The following is an 18,804-nucleotide window of genomic DNA, read 5'->3' as shown; positions in this document are numbered from 1 at the left end:
TGAAAATACTTCATAGTATATTTTAAAACACTGCAGTATTCACAGAGCCTTCGTCGATGAATGCAGAGTGGATATCGGCCCACAAGTGGCCACGGCTGGTCCGTGGTCCAACAGCTCTGCACTCCGACCGGCCAACCGAGCAGAGGAAGGGTGGCTCTTCGTCTCTGTATTCGGGAGACTGGACAGGGCTGGACCTCACGGCTGGTCTCCACTGTCGGTTTTCCTGAGAATGGTTTTACGTGGTTTTCCATTCTCCTGCAATAAGGCAAATGCTGGAAGGGTTCCTAGTATAGGCCACGGCCGCCAACCCCCTCACCATCTCCGAGCATCTCCTTCGCCGTAACAAATCTCCCGGCCTCACAGACGGCGTCACCATCTAAGAGGCCCGCCTCCTCCTTCAGGGGAGGAATTAAAACATTTTAGTATTAGTACGTAACCTAGTCTTGCCATGCAAATACCCTGAAAAAAAGTGTTGGCATTGATTGCGACTAGTTTTAGTAGAAATGCTAAAACACGTGCTTTCAAAATGTTCACCACATACTACAGACTTCGAGGAAGGTTGCCACATGCTATTTTTCTCGTCACCGCGACATGACATAATTAAGACCCATTTTTCTCGTAGTTCCACATTTGCTCGTGGAAACAAATGCCACTACCTTTCTGAAGTTTACTTTTGCAGAATGGTGCACAGCAATATACCATTGTTTATCACGCGCAATAAACATCTTGTGAATAGAATGTTTACAATAAATACTCTCTCGGCTCTTGTATATTTATCAATATGCACAAAACATTTTCTTAATGTAAATCCACAGCCTGTTTAGAGTCATTTGACCGGGTCAGCAATGGAACGAATTAAGCCCCATCTAGCGGCGAGAATAGGAAATTTCCCGGCTGCCGAAGCCTGTCGCATTCCTCTGGGGCAATGATTAATGACTGACAAATGAAATGATATTTGAGAGTGTTGCTGGAATGAAAGATGGCAGGGAAAACCGGAGTACCCGGAGAAAAACCGGTCCAGCACAAATCTCATATGGAGTGACTGGGTTTTGAACCACGAAACCCAGCGGTGAGAAGTTGGCGCGCTGCCACCTGACTCGCGGAGGCTTCTATTTTCATAACTTTACGTTTAAATATAAACCATATACTCATCACAAGCTGAATACACAAATCAACGCCTTTTATAATGAATTTTAAGGCTTATCTCACCTAAACTTACCTTTTTCCTTCACAGTTTCCATATAGTCTGTGTTGTAGAACGTATTTCGCGCTGTGTAAACTGCCATGCGGAGGCAACTGTGTTACATATTCCACCGTTTGTATTCGAATTATAGTCCGGCCTACCAGAGGTTCAGAGCAAGGTATTGATTAGATTGGATATTTCCAGGTTGCAATTCCACCTTCACTAGCACCATCTCTTGCAGAATTATCGGCGTTCTCTAGTGCGGATGTTGTTAATGAAAATAATAATTCAAAGAAAAACGATATATTAATGGAAAAACCGATATATTATTCGATAAATCGAATCAAAATTTCGATATCGATATATCGATAAATCGAAAGGAAAATATCGGTATTTCATAAAAACCGATAAATCGTTGCCATCCCTAAATACAACTAATACACGACAAAAACAAAGCCCGTACACTTTTTCAGAAAACAGGAACACTACAAAACAAGATACAATTTAACAGACTACGCTCTAAATCCAAAAGAGAAATTAAAAAATTTCATAACGAAGAGTGGACCGCTAAACTGCAAAACCTTAAACCTAATAATGATAATAATAATAATAATAATAATAACCTTTGGAGAACGGCAAAAATTTTCACACACACAGAACGCCCAGTCCCTCCCCTAGTAAACTCAGCCGGAACACAAATAACTTCGCATGTAGAAAAAGCAGAGCTGCTAGCTAACACACTAAAAACCAACTTCACTCCTAATACTCAGCTAATAAACAATGCCCACGATGAAAAAGTAAAAACCAAAGTAATAAACTACCTAAACACACCAAACCTCGCACCCGCCCCCCAATTTAAACCTATTGAAATTAAGAACACTATTAAAAAGTTACCTAATAATAAAGCTCCAGGGGAAGATGGAATACCATCTTTACTGTTAAAAAACCTCAATAACAGCATGATAAACATCCTAACAAACATATTTAACGCAATGCTAAACCTAGAATATTTTCCACATCAGTGGAAAATAGCCAAAATACTCTGTTTCCCCAAACCAGGTAAGGACCACAAAAATCCAGCTAACTACCGTCCCATAAGCCTATTAAGCATAATCTCTAAAGTCTTCGAAAAATTAATTCATAACAGGATAAAACATACAATTTATAATAACTTAATTCATGAACAATTCGGATTCAAACCCCAGCATTCAACCACACAACAGCTACTAAGAGTTACGGAATACACAACACAAGGTTTCCAACATCACCAAGGCACAGCTGCAATTTTCCTAGATTATACGCAAGCCTTTGACAAAGTACACCACCCATACCTTATATACAAACTAATAAAAGTACAATTGCACCCTACATACATTAAAATCATAAACCAATACCTCACAAACAGAAAATTCTTCGTACACTTAGACGGAACTAACTCACAGCTTAAAAACATACAGGTAGGCGTGCCACAAAATCGGCCCGACCCTGTTTTTACAATACATAAATGATATCCCACGTAACACACGCACCCTCACAGCCATCTACGCCGACGACACAGCAATTCTAGCCAAAAGCAGAAACCCAGACCTAGCCACAGAACACCTACAACAACACCTACAACAACTCGAACCCTGGCTCACCAAATGGAAAATACAGGTCAACATACAGAAAACAAAAGCAGTACATTTTACACGCAGAATTCGACGCCCCCAACAACAATTAACACTACTAAATCAGAACATAGAATGGGTTCCCAAACACAAATACCTAGGAGTCACACTAGACACACGATTGAACCTACAAGAACACGTAAACCAAACACTTAAGAGAGCCAAACAACAAATACTAACACTCTATTCACTCATACACAGCCACAGCTCATTATCCAGAAAGAACGTACTACTAATCTACACGTCATTCATAAGACCAATCATTACATACGCTTTACCAGCAATAGGCTTTCTCTCCAGAACAACTATACAAAAATTGCAGTACATACAAAACTGGGCACTAAAACTAGCAGTTAAAAACTTCACCACCAGCATTGCAGATCTACACACCATTACAAAAACACCATACATACTAGACTTCGCCCTCGACCAAGCAACGAACTTCTACAACACAACACAGCAACATAACAACCCATTAATCAGATCTCTAGGCCAGTACGAACCAGACCGTCACGACAAAATTCACCGTTTACCCAAATACATATTTTTAATAAAAGACATACTACAAAATCCAGACTAAAATACACCAACGCATAACGCCCACACAACATTTAACCTAAACAGTCACACACACACAACAAGATAAGGACCGTTTTTGTAACCTCTGCCACGAACCAACAACCGCTGAGGCGGGTCGCACTATATGAGCAATACCGACAAGCTAATTGCAAAGCAAATGCTGTCAATCTAAATTACAAGTGTCACAAACAACCGACACGCAAGAATAGCATCCTATTCTAGCTTACAACCCAGCGACAGGGTCCGATACAGTTAAGTAACATCGGGCGTGGTCAGAGCTTGGATGGGTCACCATCCGGACTCGGCCCCTGCCGCTGGACCACACCAATTTAGATATATTCTAACAAAGCCATGGCACTCTGCGGATAATGTTGCGTTTTACCATATTCCCACATAACCGCAATCAATTACAGTTAAAAACTTCACCATTTTTCTTTTTATTATTATTATTATTATTATTATTATTATTATTATTATTATTATTATTATTCTCAGTTCTCATATGCTTATTATTTTTATACCTTATTTTCTACAACAGGCCAGGTGAGGAGCGCTACATAGCGCACCGGTACTGGCACCGCAATAGGCACCCCCTAGGGGGTGTCCAAACAGACATATGGCGCTTGATTAATTCTCTGCCTTCTTTTGACCTGCGCCTGCCTTATCGGTCGCAATTTGGTTACCGTTCGGCCTAACACTGTGCTTTGAAGATATTGCCAATTGCCATATTATTTCACCCTTTGCTTGGGTTTTGTCTATTTTCAACATCTCGCCACATTGTATGTGTGTTTGTAATCTTATTTGCATGTATCACTTCAGTGTTGTGTTGTGGTACGATGCAGTCTATTGCGTTATTGCTGGTGTGACTGACATCTCCGTTTACACGTGTCTGGTATTTTGGATATATTGTCGGGGATTTCATCTATGTCTTATGCTTGGCCCGTCATAGGGTCTTAAGTCTGCTTTGTAAATGCTTAAGTGGCATTTATCATCAAAGCTGTTTTCTTCAGACGTTCATGTGGTTATGTACGTCATGGTTTTGTCACTGCCTTCGTGATGTATATTATAATATTTATAATAGATTCAAATATTGTTATGCTGGAGATTCGCGCAGAATCTGTAATTCCTTATCTTTAGTGGTTTTGTACATATCTACTATGGTAATTTGGGCCAATCTACGGTATCATCCCAGTATTATTATACTGAGTGACTTTGCCCTTTGGTGCATTTCTACATGACACTCTGAATCTGTACGATGCCCGATTTTGTATGTTTGTCGTGCGGTTGAGTAGCATAGATCGTATTTTTGTACACAATGAAGGAGAAAGATTTATTTCACCTTTAGTTTTTATTTTACTGAGCCATCTTTACATCCCATTTGTGTCTTGCCGTTGTGCGTCCTAGTGGTAACCGTATTCTTTTACTTTTGGGCTTTTTAGAGATAGACATTTTATTTTTCTGCATGAATCCTTGCCTTTTTTCCTTTCATTTAACACCCGTCCACATGTGACGCAGTTTTGTCCTATTTTATTTTCTTCTTTGTGTTAAGTCCTTATTGAGGAGCTTTTTTTCCTTTCTCTAGGGTATGTACCTTCTCTGTGGTGCGTTATGTATTATTTTGAAATAAGTTATTAATATCGAAAGGTATCGTTTCTGACGTAAATGAGATGCCGAAGGTTGGACATTGGCTTCTTTCGTGCTGGTGATGTGGTGTGCATCCATTCTATCGATATACTCCTTGCTTTAAGGGTGAAGTGGTGGAGCCGCGTTTCATCCCCTGTGATGGTTCGCCGCAGAAACTCGTTGCCCTCCACAGAATACAGTTTTAAAAAAGCCAGTGATGTTTGGAAACGTTGTCCCTTGTGAACATCGGTGAGGAGATGTGACTCATCTTTGACACAGTTTACGAAATACAAGGCGGTGGTGATCAATGGAGAACACACTGCCATACGAAATGTTCAGCATGCTGGCAATTTCCTGCAGTGTTATTCTCTCTAACGATCCCATCCGCACAGTTAATATTTGCAACGGTACTGGACGTTGTGGGCCTGCCTTCGCGATATTTGTCCGTGAGATCCGTGCGTCCGGTGTCAAATTGCTTACACCACTTTACAATACCTGGGTGAGAAATGCACGCTCACCATATACAGCAGTGAATCCATGCAATTGAGCCATTTAGCCCATGGAAATCTGATCGCTGTACACACCTCCAAATTGGAGTGAACATCCAGTTGGCGCGCCATTGAGCGTAGTGCGCTCTGCACATACAGCACGACGGGATACCACAAAAACCCTATCTGACGTGTCAGCAGTTACTGTAGCTTGCTCCGCACGGGCCACTTTCAGGACACACAGCGTGCTCTCACGGCGACCTAGTGTAACTTTTTGATTCGCCCTTATAATAACCGCATTGAAGAGACTGCTTGAAATAAATTAGTAAGTTGGTATAAACTTACATGCTCCACAATCAGGTCCCGTCCATCCTTCCGGACAAGCGCATCCTCCACCTGGCAGACATCGACCACCATTTAGACAAGATCCCGAGCAGATACCGTCTCTACACAGCGGACCAGAGAATCCGCCAGGACATGAACATCTACCGGGAGCCACACACAGGCCACCATTAGAGCATCCTCCAGGACATACAGCTGGAAAACAGAAGAATAATTAAGGATGCATGACTGGCATTCTGAAAAAAATAGTTGCGAGAAAGATTATTCACGATTCACATCTGGAACATTCAATTAAGAATGAAGACAAAATCACTAAAATAACACTGATCAACAAAAAATGACTTTCAGCGGATATCTTAGTATCCAACACGCGTTCTATGACAACTCGTACATGCTGATTCAGAATATCCAAACCATTCTTGAGATATAAGAGATCAACCATTTACATATATTTAACATTGTATCCCGGGAGACAACTCGCTGACACAAGTTTCACTAGAGCATTGATTGCTACATGGATTTAGCTAAGATTAGGTCAAATGCACCACATAACACATATTGAGTTTGTCTATGTCATAGCCACAAACGTAGCAATACAGATATGCTGAATATTTATCCAATCTCTGGGCGCCATAATGTCCGCTGTACCTGACATTAAAAAATAAGGAAATGAAAGTGTTCGGCTTTGTATGAAAAATAACGAAAACCAATTCTCGATGAACGCTGTTCCATGAAATATTAAACTTTGTCATCATCTTCAAAATCTGACGTGATTCACGTTTTAAATTAGCTTGAAAAAACTGCGCTAGAAACACTAAATATCATGTCAGATACCTACCTCTTGTAAATCATTGTAATAGTTATGACAAATAAATGCAGTATTTCTCGCCTGCAATACTCAAGAATCGATGCCGAAATAAGCACCCAGGATTCACGTCTAAGAGATAACAACAGTTTCAAGAAAGTGTTTATTTATTTATTTATTTATTTATTTATTTATTTAAGGCCACGGCCGCTTCCTTCCAACTCCTAGGCCTTTCCTATCCCATCGTCGCCATAAGACCTATCTGTGTCGGTGCGACGTAAAGCCCCTAGCAAACTTTTTTAATTAATTAATTAATTAATTTATTTATTTATTTATTTATTTATTTATTTATTTATTTATTTATTTATTTTTTTTTTTTAGTTCCGTTTGGGCCTGCTATGGACCACGTGGTTCTTATCTCTAGCAGCTTTCTTCTTTGACCAGTACTCCTTCATTCTTGCACTGTGAATGTCTTTTCGCTCCTGAGTCCATTTCACACCTCCTCCCGGACGTACTGTTTTTTCTGTTAGTGACTGGAGAGAGTTTGATGTTCTGATCAACGTTCTGTACCTATTCCTGTCATAAATTTCACTGGGAGCAATGTCCAATTCTTGAAGGTCTTTTCTGACGAGTCTTGCCCACTTGGCATTAGTCGCTTTCCCTCTAGAGATGGTGTGAAAGATTCTGGAGGTGAGCCTCTGATTGTCCATTCTCATGACATGACCGTAGAAGTTCAATCTCCTCTTCCTCATAGATGTTGTAATGCTCTCCAATTGTTGGTACAGTTCGTTGTTGTGCCTGATTCTGTACTTGCCTTCTTCTTTAATGGGGCCCATGATTTTTCTCAGGATCTTCCTTTCCTTCAGCTCCAGTTTTCTAAGTTGCCCTTTTCTTACCATGTTTAGGCATTCTGAGGCATATAGTACTGACGGTCTCACTACAGTAGTGTAATGCCTGATTTTGAGGTTAAGGGAGAGGGATTTGGATTTGTACATACTCTTACATAGGTGGTAGGCATTTTCCAATTTGATGCATCTGCTGTTCATGGCCTGATCTTCATTCATGTTTGGGGTTATCCATTCTCCTAGGTATTTGAAGGAGTTAGTCCTTTGTATTGTTTTGTCCCCCAGTGGGATTGATTTGGGTGCATCTTTGATGTTGGTGATAAACTGTGTTTTGTTGATGGCGATCTTCAGCCCTACTTTAGCTGCTATGTGGTCGAGAGAGGATAGTTGATGGATAGCTTCCTCCACACTGGATGCCAGGAGTGTAAGGTCGTCTGCGAAGGCTAAACAGTTGACTGTTAACTTGTCTTTCTTGTAGCCAATTCTCAATCCAGAGTCATCCTGTAGCATTTTCGTCCACTCACGAATGACTTTTTCAAGTAGGCAATTAAAGAGGATTGGAGATAGGCCATCCCCTTGTCTAACACCTGTTTTGATCTCAAATCTCTGGGACAGTTCCCCTCTGAATTTGATTCTGGCAGTAGTGTTGGTAAGAGTTGCTTTCACTAGATTCAAGGTTTTCTTATCTAGTCCCAGTTCAGCGAGTGCCTGGAAGAGTGACTCTCTATCTACTGAATCGTAGGCCTTCTGAAAGTCAACAAATGTTGCCACGTAGGGTGAGGCGCTTAGGTTTTTGTAAGTGATGATGGTTTTGAGGTTCAGGATTTGTTCGGCGCATGACCTTGACTTGCGAAACCCAGCCTGGTACTCTCCGATGCAGGAGTCTAGTTGAGCCTCTACTCTTGTGAGTAATACTTTGGAGAGTATCTTATACGTCACTGATACAAGGGAAATCCCTCTGTAGTTGTTGAGATCTGATTTGTCGCCTTTTTTGTGTAACGGGTGGATGATAGCTGAAGTCCAGTCGCTAGGTAACGCTTCTGTCACCCAGATGTTTGATATGATTTCATGGATACTTTGGATTGACTCCTCATCAGCGTATTTCCAGAGCTCTGCTATGATTCCATCCTCGCCCGCTGCTTTGTTACATTTCAATTCTGAAATGGCTTTCTTGATCTCCCCCTTTGTTGGTGGGAGAGAGTCCGACTTAGTAACATTCTGAGGTTCGAAATGCAGTTTCTCCTTGGGTTCCCTTGAATTTAGAAGGTTGTTGAAATACTCTGCTAGAACTGTGGTGCACTCTTCATTGTTCATTTTCAGATTTCCGTCAGCTCCCCGAAGGTGAAGTGTAGGGGCTGAGTAGGGTGTTATTTGAGATTTAAAAGTTTGGTAGAAGTCTCTAGTGTTGTTTCTTTCAAAATCCCTCTCTGCTTGTTCAATGATATTTTTATTGTACTGCCTCTTGGTGTTCCTGATAATTTTAGTTGCAGTTTTCCTAACTTCTAAGAAGTTTTTATGGTTTTCCAGACTTTTGTTACGGTTCCATTTTAGCCATGCTTGCTTTCTCTCTTCTATTGCTTTGTCACAAGTAGTTGTCCACCATGGATGTTTGTTCTTTCTGACTGCCGGGATGGTAGTTGTCGCTGCATCTATTAGTGCCTTCTGTAGTTGGGGCCAATCTTTTTTGTCTTTGTTTTTAGCCAGGGTCTCTGTGAAGTTATTGTTATCTTTCAGCCTGGCTGGATTGAACCTTGGAATTCGTGACTTGATGCAGTGGTTTTCCCTGCTGCTTTTAAGAGGGATGAAATTTGTTTTGATCAAAGAAAGATAGTGGTCTGAATCAATGTTTGCGCTTCTCAATACTTTGACATTCAGCACTTCTTTGCTGTTGCTTCTACTGATGGCTACGTGGTCCAGCTGGAATTCCCCAAGCATTGGGTTAGGACATCTCCAAGTCATGGCTTTCCTAGGAAGGCGTTTGAAAGCTGTAGATTTGAGGACTAAGTTGTAATTTCTGCACAGATCAATCAGTCTTTCCCCATTCCTGTTGGTCCTCTTGTGGGCTGGGTAATCTCCAACTATGTTCTTGAATTTTCTCTCTTTGCCAATCTGGGCGTTAAAGTCTCCCATTAAAATAGTTATGTGGTGTTTTGGGATCCGGTCCATTGTCTCTTCGAGTACCCTCCAAAAGGTTTCCACATTTTCAATATCTTTCCTGTTGGTGTCATTAGTAGGTGCATGGAAGTTAACAACTGTGTATGCTTTGTTGAGAGTTTTAAAAGCTATAGTGGACGTTCTTCCATTTGGAGATGAAAAGGAGATGATGGAGTTGATCATTTTGCTGCTGACTATGAAGCCTGTCCCCAAGTGAGGCACATTCTTCATCACTCTTTCACCGGGTTGCCCTTTGTAGATCCGATAACCTTGTGATTCTATCACTTCTTGATCGAGGAATCTGGTCTCTTGCACAGCTGTTATCAGGATGTTGTGTTCAGTTAAAACATCTAGCGTATGTTTTAGTTTTCCTGTCTCTAGGAGGGAGTTGATGTTGATGGTCGCCAAGAACTTAAAACGTTTCTTCTCACTTTCCCCAACTGGTGAATGCCCCTGAGGACAAAGTATAAAAAAGACAATAACTTATGAAAAAAATGTAATTGTGAGTTGGTCAGCACATTTGACATACTGTATGTTGTAGCATTTAAAAAAAGTTTGGGAGATATGGCTCTTCAGGATTTGGACGGAATACTTCAAGGCAGTCACTGCAATTTCTTTTATTAATGCCTGATTGAGGTTAAATGATTTGCAGAACTGGACGAAAAAGAGAGGAATGGTTTCTCTAGCGCCGACTATTAATCCTATGACTTCGATATCATCCAGCAGGTATTCTTGCTGATAGAATGGGATGATTGGTTCATATGTTGTTTTCTTTTCCTTATGTACCTCATTGGGTTGTGTTCCAGATGTCGTGAATCTGATCGTCGGATCTTTTACAAAAGCCCTTTCGAAGGTCTTTGAAGGTTATCACGTCAATTCGACGGGTGCTGCCTGTAATACATTCAAATAGTAGGTTCGACAGAAACGGATATGATATGCACACAACAATTACGAGGGAAAATTTCAGGATTCACAGCTGAAATATTCGTAAGTTTTAGTGCTTCTGAGGGGAAACATTTGGAGTCCAGTAGTCAGAAATAAAGGAAATCATATAAAGATGTCAGTGCTGTGATCCCAGAACAATATTACACTGCTTTAATACTTGATATCATTTATAATAATTCCGATACGTTATGATGAATGGAGACAGATATGTCGTATCTCATGGAAAACATCACTAATGCGCTATTTTGTAAACAAAAATAAATGGCAATCAGGAGCTACTGTTGAGGTTGCAAGGAAGACATAAATACATACAAGACAGAGAGAAAGTCATCCTGTAGGCTGGGATGGTACCTAGTGGTCCATGCGAACCACTAACGAACAGTTAGAGCATTCAATGAAATGGCGTATGACTTTTAGTCCCGGGAGTGTCCGAGGACATGTTCGGCTCGCCAGGTGCAGGTCTTTTGATTTGACTCCCGTAGGCGACCTGTGCGTCGTGATGAAGATGAAATGATGATGAAGACGACACATACACCCAGTCCTCGTGCCAGCGAAATTAACCAATGATGGTTAAAATTCCCGACCCTACCGGGAATCGAACCCGGGACCCCTGTGGCCAAAGGCCAGCACGCTAACCATGTAGCGATGGAGCCGGACAGAGAATTCAATAATAGTTTAATTTAAAGGAAAATATTTAGTACAGCTTTAACTCAGAATACGTAGACAATCATCGATGGTACACGGCTGAAAGACTTATCGAATTCAGGACATTTTTTCAAATATTTATGACTAAATAAATACTATCTGGAGACTTAGTAACAAAATTCATTGGAGCTTAGAGACTATACATCTAAGAGGTGGTATCTCTAGAAAAGTTGGCAAGATTGATTGTTATTTAAGAGTAAATATTCTCCTCAATAAGGTTCACAAGTATTCTGACAGTGATTGGCAAAATGATATTTCCCTTATCGAAGCAGGTACTCGTGCTGATAGTATCGTCTGGAACTCCTCTCCGAAGATGGCCCATGCCTTGTGCCTTGTTTTTTGACATTTTTATATCTCAGAGTTGTGCGATCTCCGTTGGTCAGAATGTTCGGTACTCCGGAGCGTTCGTCATTTGCGCAATGTTCATGCATCTTCCACTTACGCAGGGTGAATGCAACAGTTGAATTGGGCTTTTGCTCTGCAGGACTATCGGCTTAGTTGGCGGTTCAGGATTACGCAATTATCGAAGTCTGACAGTTGAGTCCCAACTGGTTCTCCTGTGCCCTGGGATACAGGAGTACGGTTACTTCCGTCAAGAGGGAAACTGTCGTGCTGAGTAGCTCAGGTGATAGAGCGATGGCCTTCGATCCCAGCTCAGACCGGTGGTATTTCAACGTACTCAAATACGTCAGTCCCGTGCTGGTTAAACAACTACAGGGCAAAACTCCCGCAACTCGGCATTTCCAAAAACATATAAAAGTACTTAGCTGGACGTAAAATCTATAAAAGTATTACGAGTAACTCTCTCTGTGGATCAGTGGTAGAGTGTCGGCCTCCGGATCCTAAGATAGCAGGTTCAGACCCGGCAGAGGTAGTTGAATTTTGGAAGGTCGGAAAAAAGTCCATTCGACATTCCATGTCGTAAGATGTCGGCATGTGAAAGATCTCTGGTGACACATTTCGTGTTTACCTGACAAAATTCATTAAATCTCAGCCTTAGACGCCCAAGAGAGATTCAGTTTACTCTGCCATCTAGTGGACCTAGAGTAAAACAGAACGTCGAAATTGACGAGCAAGCAGCCAAATGACGTCAAATTGAAAATCTTGCACACTGTAGCTGAGGCCATACGATTATTATTATTATTATTATTATTATTATTATTATTATTATTATTATTATTATTGCCTAGTACGCCTCATTCTGGTGCTGCCATTGGTTTTTGGGGTTTCCTTATAACCGCATAACCTTTGGTGGTGCTATTTGAGGATCCAACCAGCCTCTGGGCTGATGACCTAACAGACAACATTATTATTATTATTATTATTATTATTATTATTATTATTATTATTATTATTATACTACATTTTGTAGATCAATCAATCAATCAATCAATCAATCAATCAATCAAACAAACACTACTGTTCTGCATTTAGGGCAGTCGCCCAGGTGGCAGATTCCCTATCTGTTGTTTTCCTAGCCTTTTCTTAAATGATTTCAAAGAAATTGGGAATTTATTGAACACCTCCCTTGGTAAGTTATTCCAATCCCTAACTCCCCTTCCTATAAATGAATATTTTCCCCAGTTTGTCCTCTTGAATTTCAACTTTATCTTCATATTGTGATCTTTCCTACTTTTAAAGACGCAACTCAAACTTATTCGTCTACTGATGTCATTCCACGCTATCTCTCCGCTGACAGCTCGTAACATACCACTTAGTCGAGCAGCTTGTCTTGTTTCTCCCAAGTCTTCCCAGCCTAAACTTTACAACGTTTTTTTAACGCTGCCCTTTTGTCGGAAACCACCCAGAACAAATCGAGCTGCTTTTCTTTGGATTTTATTTCAGTTCTTGAATCAAATAATCCTGGCGATAGTACCGTACACTACCAGACAAAAAAATGAGTGGTTTCTTGTCCGGAACAAACGACGTCAAACTTCGTGTATCATTTTGTTGCCGTCCATCAAAAATGGGGGCACTGTCATCAACTTAGTGAGAAATATCAGGAGTAACAAAAATATTATAACGAAGTGAACGTGTTACTAGCCAATGAAAATATTAATCTGTGGCTATCTTAATGGATACATATGCAAATGTGGTGTTCAATTTGTTTTCAATCCTTTTCACAAATACAAACAGTGGAGCTCTGAAGGATGCATTAGCAATGTTATTGTTCTACTGGTGGGAATGGTGTTAATCACAAAATCGATACGTTTTAAACCATCGACCTCGTTCGTGATAAAGCGGTGGGAGAAATGTTATGATTAGAGATTTCCTCATTGCACCAAAGTGGACGTCAGAACCGCTTGCTGAAGAGGGTGAGGAAAAACTGGCCATCATCATCATCATCATCATCTCTGAAGCACTGTCTGCAGTGACAAGGCAAGTAAAAATGACTGTACCTTGATTATGCGTGCACCTCGATAAAATACGCCTGCTCTGTTGTTGCGCAAACAAAAACACTCGTACACAGTGCAATCAGTTGTGTAAAGCCATTTTTAGAATGCCTACAGAGATTCGTATTAAACTTCGCTAGACGGCATAGATATCTCATGTTAAAAACGTGAAATAATTTTAAGAAATTGTATTTTTGAATATATTTGATAGATATACGTACCAAGATAACAACACTGGTCCCTCCTACGTGCAGAGAACCTCTTGGTTAGTGGTGTGGCTGAGTTGCAACAAGACTGTCATATGGAACACCGTATATAAACATTGTTACGAATAGAACGCTGGTTGTTTTATTAAAAAAACTAGCTTATGTACCCGTGCTTCGCTACGGAATTCAACGTTGTATACAGAATTCTATGTTAGGTAGTGTACACGTTGTGAGCAGGATTGTATTAAACTGCATAGTTCTCACGTTACCCTAGAAACGAGACGGGGAAGTCAACAAACGTCTTTTCTCATATGAAGACTGGGTTAGGGAATTTTCATTGTAATGTTAGGCCCGCTTGCCTACCATCAGTCACACTCAGGTTGGGGAGTTTTCATTATAATGGCAGACATCTGCCTTTTTACATCCTCAGAAAGACTGTCTTAGTGGTTTTACCAACTGAAATGAATATAGGTCATTACAATGACGTCAGTAGGATTGGCGCGATTAAAAGTAATGCTTTCGTATGAAATAATCAAATGAAAAACAACGCATTTTCTCACTTTTAACGAACAGTACTGCGCTGCCGACCTAACAGTGCAAAGTTCCAGAGCTGGAATGACCAAGCTGCAGGCAGCCGTGATCCGTGAACACTGTCTTTTTTTATGGCGGCGGGGGAGGGGGGCGGGGGGCGTTCGAATAGCGGAGAGTCCGAGGGCAGAAACTATTTCCTAGGAGTACCGCATGAGTCGGAAAATATCAATTCACTACACTGGCGGTGGAAAAATCTATCTGACCTTGATGCAAATTTTTCCTCCAAGCCAGAGGAGAAACCCCCTCTTCACTGCTAATTTGGAATAAAATGAATGTACATTTTAATCGATGTGAAGAGGAAGCAGCTCTTTTCAGGATTGAATTTTGAGTTATTTAGTGAACTGTGCTGCTATAATTTGGAATAGGCCTAAATAGTAATTCCAGACCAGGTCATACTACTGCTAAGTAAGCCTCTGCCTTAGGCCTAAGTGTGCACACTGCTCATTCAAAACAGCGCGTCAGAGTAGGGATCAAATACTGGTAGCTGGAATACTATGATGAACCAGTGTGTTAGGTACCAGCAGTATTAGAAAATGTATGAACCAGAGGAATGGCACGCTAAAGAAGAAAGTTTTCTAACTCCCCGGCTATTTCCTGACAATATTCAGTCAGGTTGTTATACTCGGTACGCAGCAGTAACCCCATCTATCGGAATTGAGTGGCAGCATGAGACAAAGAACATCACAACAAACAATGGGCAATGTAATCTTATTATTGATCAATGTTATTCGCTTTCGGTATTGTAGGCCTTCACATTTAGTTTTCTTCAGACTCTGAAATGCCACTCTTATCATAGTCGGTACGGTAAAACCGAATAAAATATAAATGATAGGAAATTGTATTCTCTATAACTTTTGTTATGTACTACTTTTCGATAGGCCAAAAATATAGGTACCGGTATTTAAAAATGAAATTTTACGCGCCTTCCCTTGAACTATAGTTTTATCCAGGGTGAAAAAATAGTATAGCTTAGACTGCAGTTTCTTATTCCCCGACTCTATATACCGATTTTCATTAAATTTTGTTAATCCATTTTCTCGTGGCTCGGCGTTGATATGGACTTAGCAACAAAAATACAAATCTATGAATATCTGTGTTATAGCCGGTACGGTACAAATGTATAAGACATAAATATTCGGAAATTTAATTCTATGTAACTTACGTTATGTAATATTTATCGATACGACCACTAATAATATAAATATTTGAGAATTACATTTTAGGTCTCCCCATACTACCATTTCACTCAGCGTGAATAAAATGATTTATAGCCTAGATTGTAGTGGCTCATCCTCCGACTTTTACATACCGATTTTCATTAAATTTTAGGTCTCCCCCATACTACCATTTCACTCAGCGTGAATAAAATGATTTATAGCCTAGATTGTAGTGGCTCATCCTCCGACTTTTACATGCCGATTTTCATTAAATTCTCTTCAGCCGTTTTTTCGTGATGCGTATACATACATACATACATACATACGGAAAAGTAAAACGTGTTTTCCTTGTTACTTTGGACATGATCGGTACAGAAATACCATTATTTTCCAATTCTGATCAATGTACAGACAAAACTCTTATTTTATATATATATATATCTATATATATAAAATAACTTGTCCTGACTGACTGACTGATTCATCATCGCCGAGCCAAAACTACTGGACATAAAGGAATTAAATTTTGTGGATACATTGATATTAAGATGTAGGTGCTCGCTAAGAGAGGATTTTTGGATATTCCGTCGTTAAGGGGGTGAAAAAGGGGGGTGAAATTTTAAACTGAGTATACCTATATCTCAAAACTTTAAAAGTGTACAGATGTAAAAATTGGTATTTAGAATCTTCTTTAAAAATAACGAAACACGTATTTTTTTGTTTTCAGAAAATCCCAACAGGAGGGGTGAAAAAGGGTGAAAATAGGAAAAATGGGTTGAATGCCTTTAATCAGGATACCGGTACTTATATCTCAGAAACTGAAGATATTACAGACCTGAAAATTGGTAATTTGATCTCTTTAAAAAATAAAGAAACACGTATATTTTTGTTTTTGGAAAATCCAATTAATCGGAGGGTGAAAAGGGGGTGAATTTTTAAAATGAGTGAATCTATATCTCCAAACTTTTAAAGTGTGCAGATGTAAAAATTGGTATTTAGAATCTTCATTAAAAATAAAGAAATACGTATTTTTTTGTTTTCGGAAAATCGCAATAGGGGGAGTGAAAAGGGATGAAAAGGGGGTTGAATGCCTTTAATGAGGCTACTTATATCTCAGAAACTGGAGATATTACAGACCTGAAAATTGGTGTTTGGGATCTCCTTTAAAAATAAAGAAACACCTATTTTTTCTGTTTCTGGAAAATCCAATTAAGGGGGTGAAAAGGGGGTAATATTTTAAAATGTGTGTATCTATATCTCAAAACTGTTAAAGGTTATAGATGTGAAAATTGGTATTTAGAATTTCCTTTAAAAATAAAGAAACACGTATATTTTGTTTTCGGAAAATCCTAATAGGAAGGGTGGAAAAGGTTGAAAAGGGGGTCGAATGCCTTTCATGAGTCTACTTATATTTCAGAACCTGAAGATATTACAGAACTGAAAATTGGTGTTAGGGATCTCCTTTAAAAATAATGAAACGCGTATTTTTTGTTTTTGGAGAATCCCATTAATGGGGGGCGGGGCTGAAAAGGGGGCGAAATTTTAAAAAGAGTGTATCTATATCTCAAAACTTTTAAAGTTTATAGATGTAAGAATTGGTATTTAGAATCTCCTTTAAGAATAAAGAAACACGTATTTTTTGTTTTTGGAAAATGCCAATAGAAAGGGTGGAAAAGGGTGAAAAAGAGGTTGAATGCCTTTAATGAGGCTACTTATATTTCAGAATCTGAAAATATTACAGACCTGAAAATTGGTATTTGGGATCTACTTTAAAAAAAAGAAAGAGGTATTTTTTCGTTTTTGGAAAATCCAAATAATGGGGGGTGAAAAGGGGGTGAATTTTTAAAATGAGTGTGTCTACATCTTAAAACTTTAAAAGTTTACAGATGTAAAAAAATTGGTATTTAGAAATAAAGGAACATGTATTTTTTGTTTTCTGTAAATCCCAATAGGAGGGGTGTAAAAGGGTGAATAATGGGTTGAATGCCTTTAATGAGGATACTTATAACTCAGAAACTGAAAATATTACAGAACTGAACATGTATTCGGGATCTCCTTTAAAAATAAAGAAACACGTATTTTTTTGCTTTTGGAAAATCCAATTAATGGCGGTTAAACAGGAGAGACAAATTGGGGTGAATTTTTTGAAACACTATACCTACAGAATATCTGAGAAACGTAAAATGTTACACACGTAAAAAGTAGCTATTTGGAATCTCCTGTAGATGTAAAGAAACATAGGTTATTTGTTTTTGGAAACTCCACTTAAGGGGAACTAAAAAGGGGTGAAATTTTTAAATGAGAATTTCTACAGTATATCTCAAAAAACTTAACATGTTACAGAGTGAAAAATGGTATTTTTTATCTCTATTAAAAATAAAGTAACGTGCATTTTTAATTTTCGGAAATACCACTTGGGTGGAGGAAGGGGGGTGAAAATGAGTCAAAATGGTGTTGAATTCTTTTAATTAGGCTACTGATATCTCAAAAATGAAGATGTTACAGGCGTGAAATTTGATATTTGGAATCTGCTTTAAAAGTAAAGAAACACGTATTCTCGGAAAATCCAATGAAGGGGGGGGGGGGGTGAAAGAATTCAAAAATTAATTGACTTAATTGTATGAGAATACATACATCTAATAAAAACTCAAGTTGTTACAGACGTGAAAATTGGTATTTTGATCTCCTTTAAAAACAAAGGAAAGCACGTTTTGGGGGGAAACCATCTTGGGGGGCGGGAGTGAAAAGGAGGCGAATTCCTTTCATGAGGACACATAAATCAAAAACTGAAGAAGTTAGAGTCGTGATAATTGGTATTTAGAAGATCCTTTACTATTAAAGAAACAAGTATTTTTGCTGGAAAATTCACCGGGGGGGGGGGGGGGAGTGTGAAGGGAAGTGAAAAATTGTGAATTATTGTTATGGGGATACTTAGATCTCAAAACTGAAGGTAACAGACGTGAACATTGGTGTTTGGAATCTCCTTTAAACATAAAGAAAGACGCCTTCTTTTAATTTTTTTGGGTGGGGAGGGGTAAATAAACTTAACAGCGGTAGGGTGTAAAAGGAGGTGAGACCAATTGATTTTACTGTTCATAATGTACTTATAAGGAGCCTC

The 18,804-nt window shown here is 39.4% G+C and overlaps 1 protein-coding gene across 1 annotated transcript in view; it reads right to left on the bottom strand.

Annotated features, from left to right (window-relative positions):
* The window catches only part of LOC136884148 (uncharacterized), a 239,606-nt gene that overhangs the window by 37,817 nt on the left and 182,985 nt on the right, over positions 1-18,804 (bottom strand). Inside the window, exon 10 of the mRNA XM_068229811.1 lies at positions 5,889-6,080. Coding sequence (XP_068085912.1) covers positions 5,889-6,080 — 192 coding nt within the window. The remainder of the gene's footprint in view (positions 1-5,888; positions 6,081-18,804) is intronic.

The sequence above is a fragment of the Anabrus simplex genome, chromosome 12 (assembly GCF_040414725.1).
Source record: "Anabrus simplex isolate iqAnaSimp1 chromosome 12, ASM4041472v1, whole genome shotgun sequence".
Lineage (NCBI taxonomy): Eukaryota > Metazoa > Arthropoda > Insecta > Orthoptera > Tettigoniidae > Anabrus > Anabrus simplex.
The sequence above is the reverse complement of the archived record's forward strand: the minus strand, read 5'-3'. Positions and strand labels throughout refer to the sequence as shown.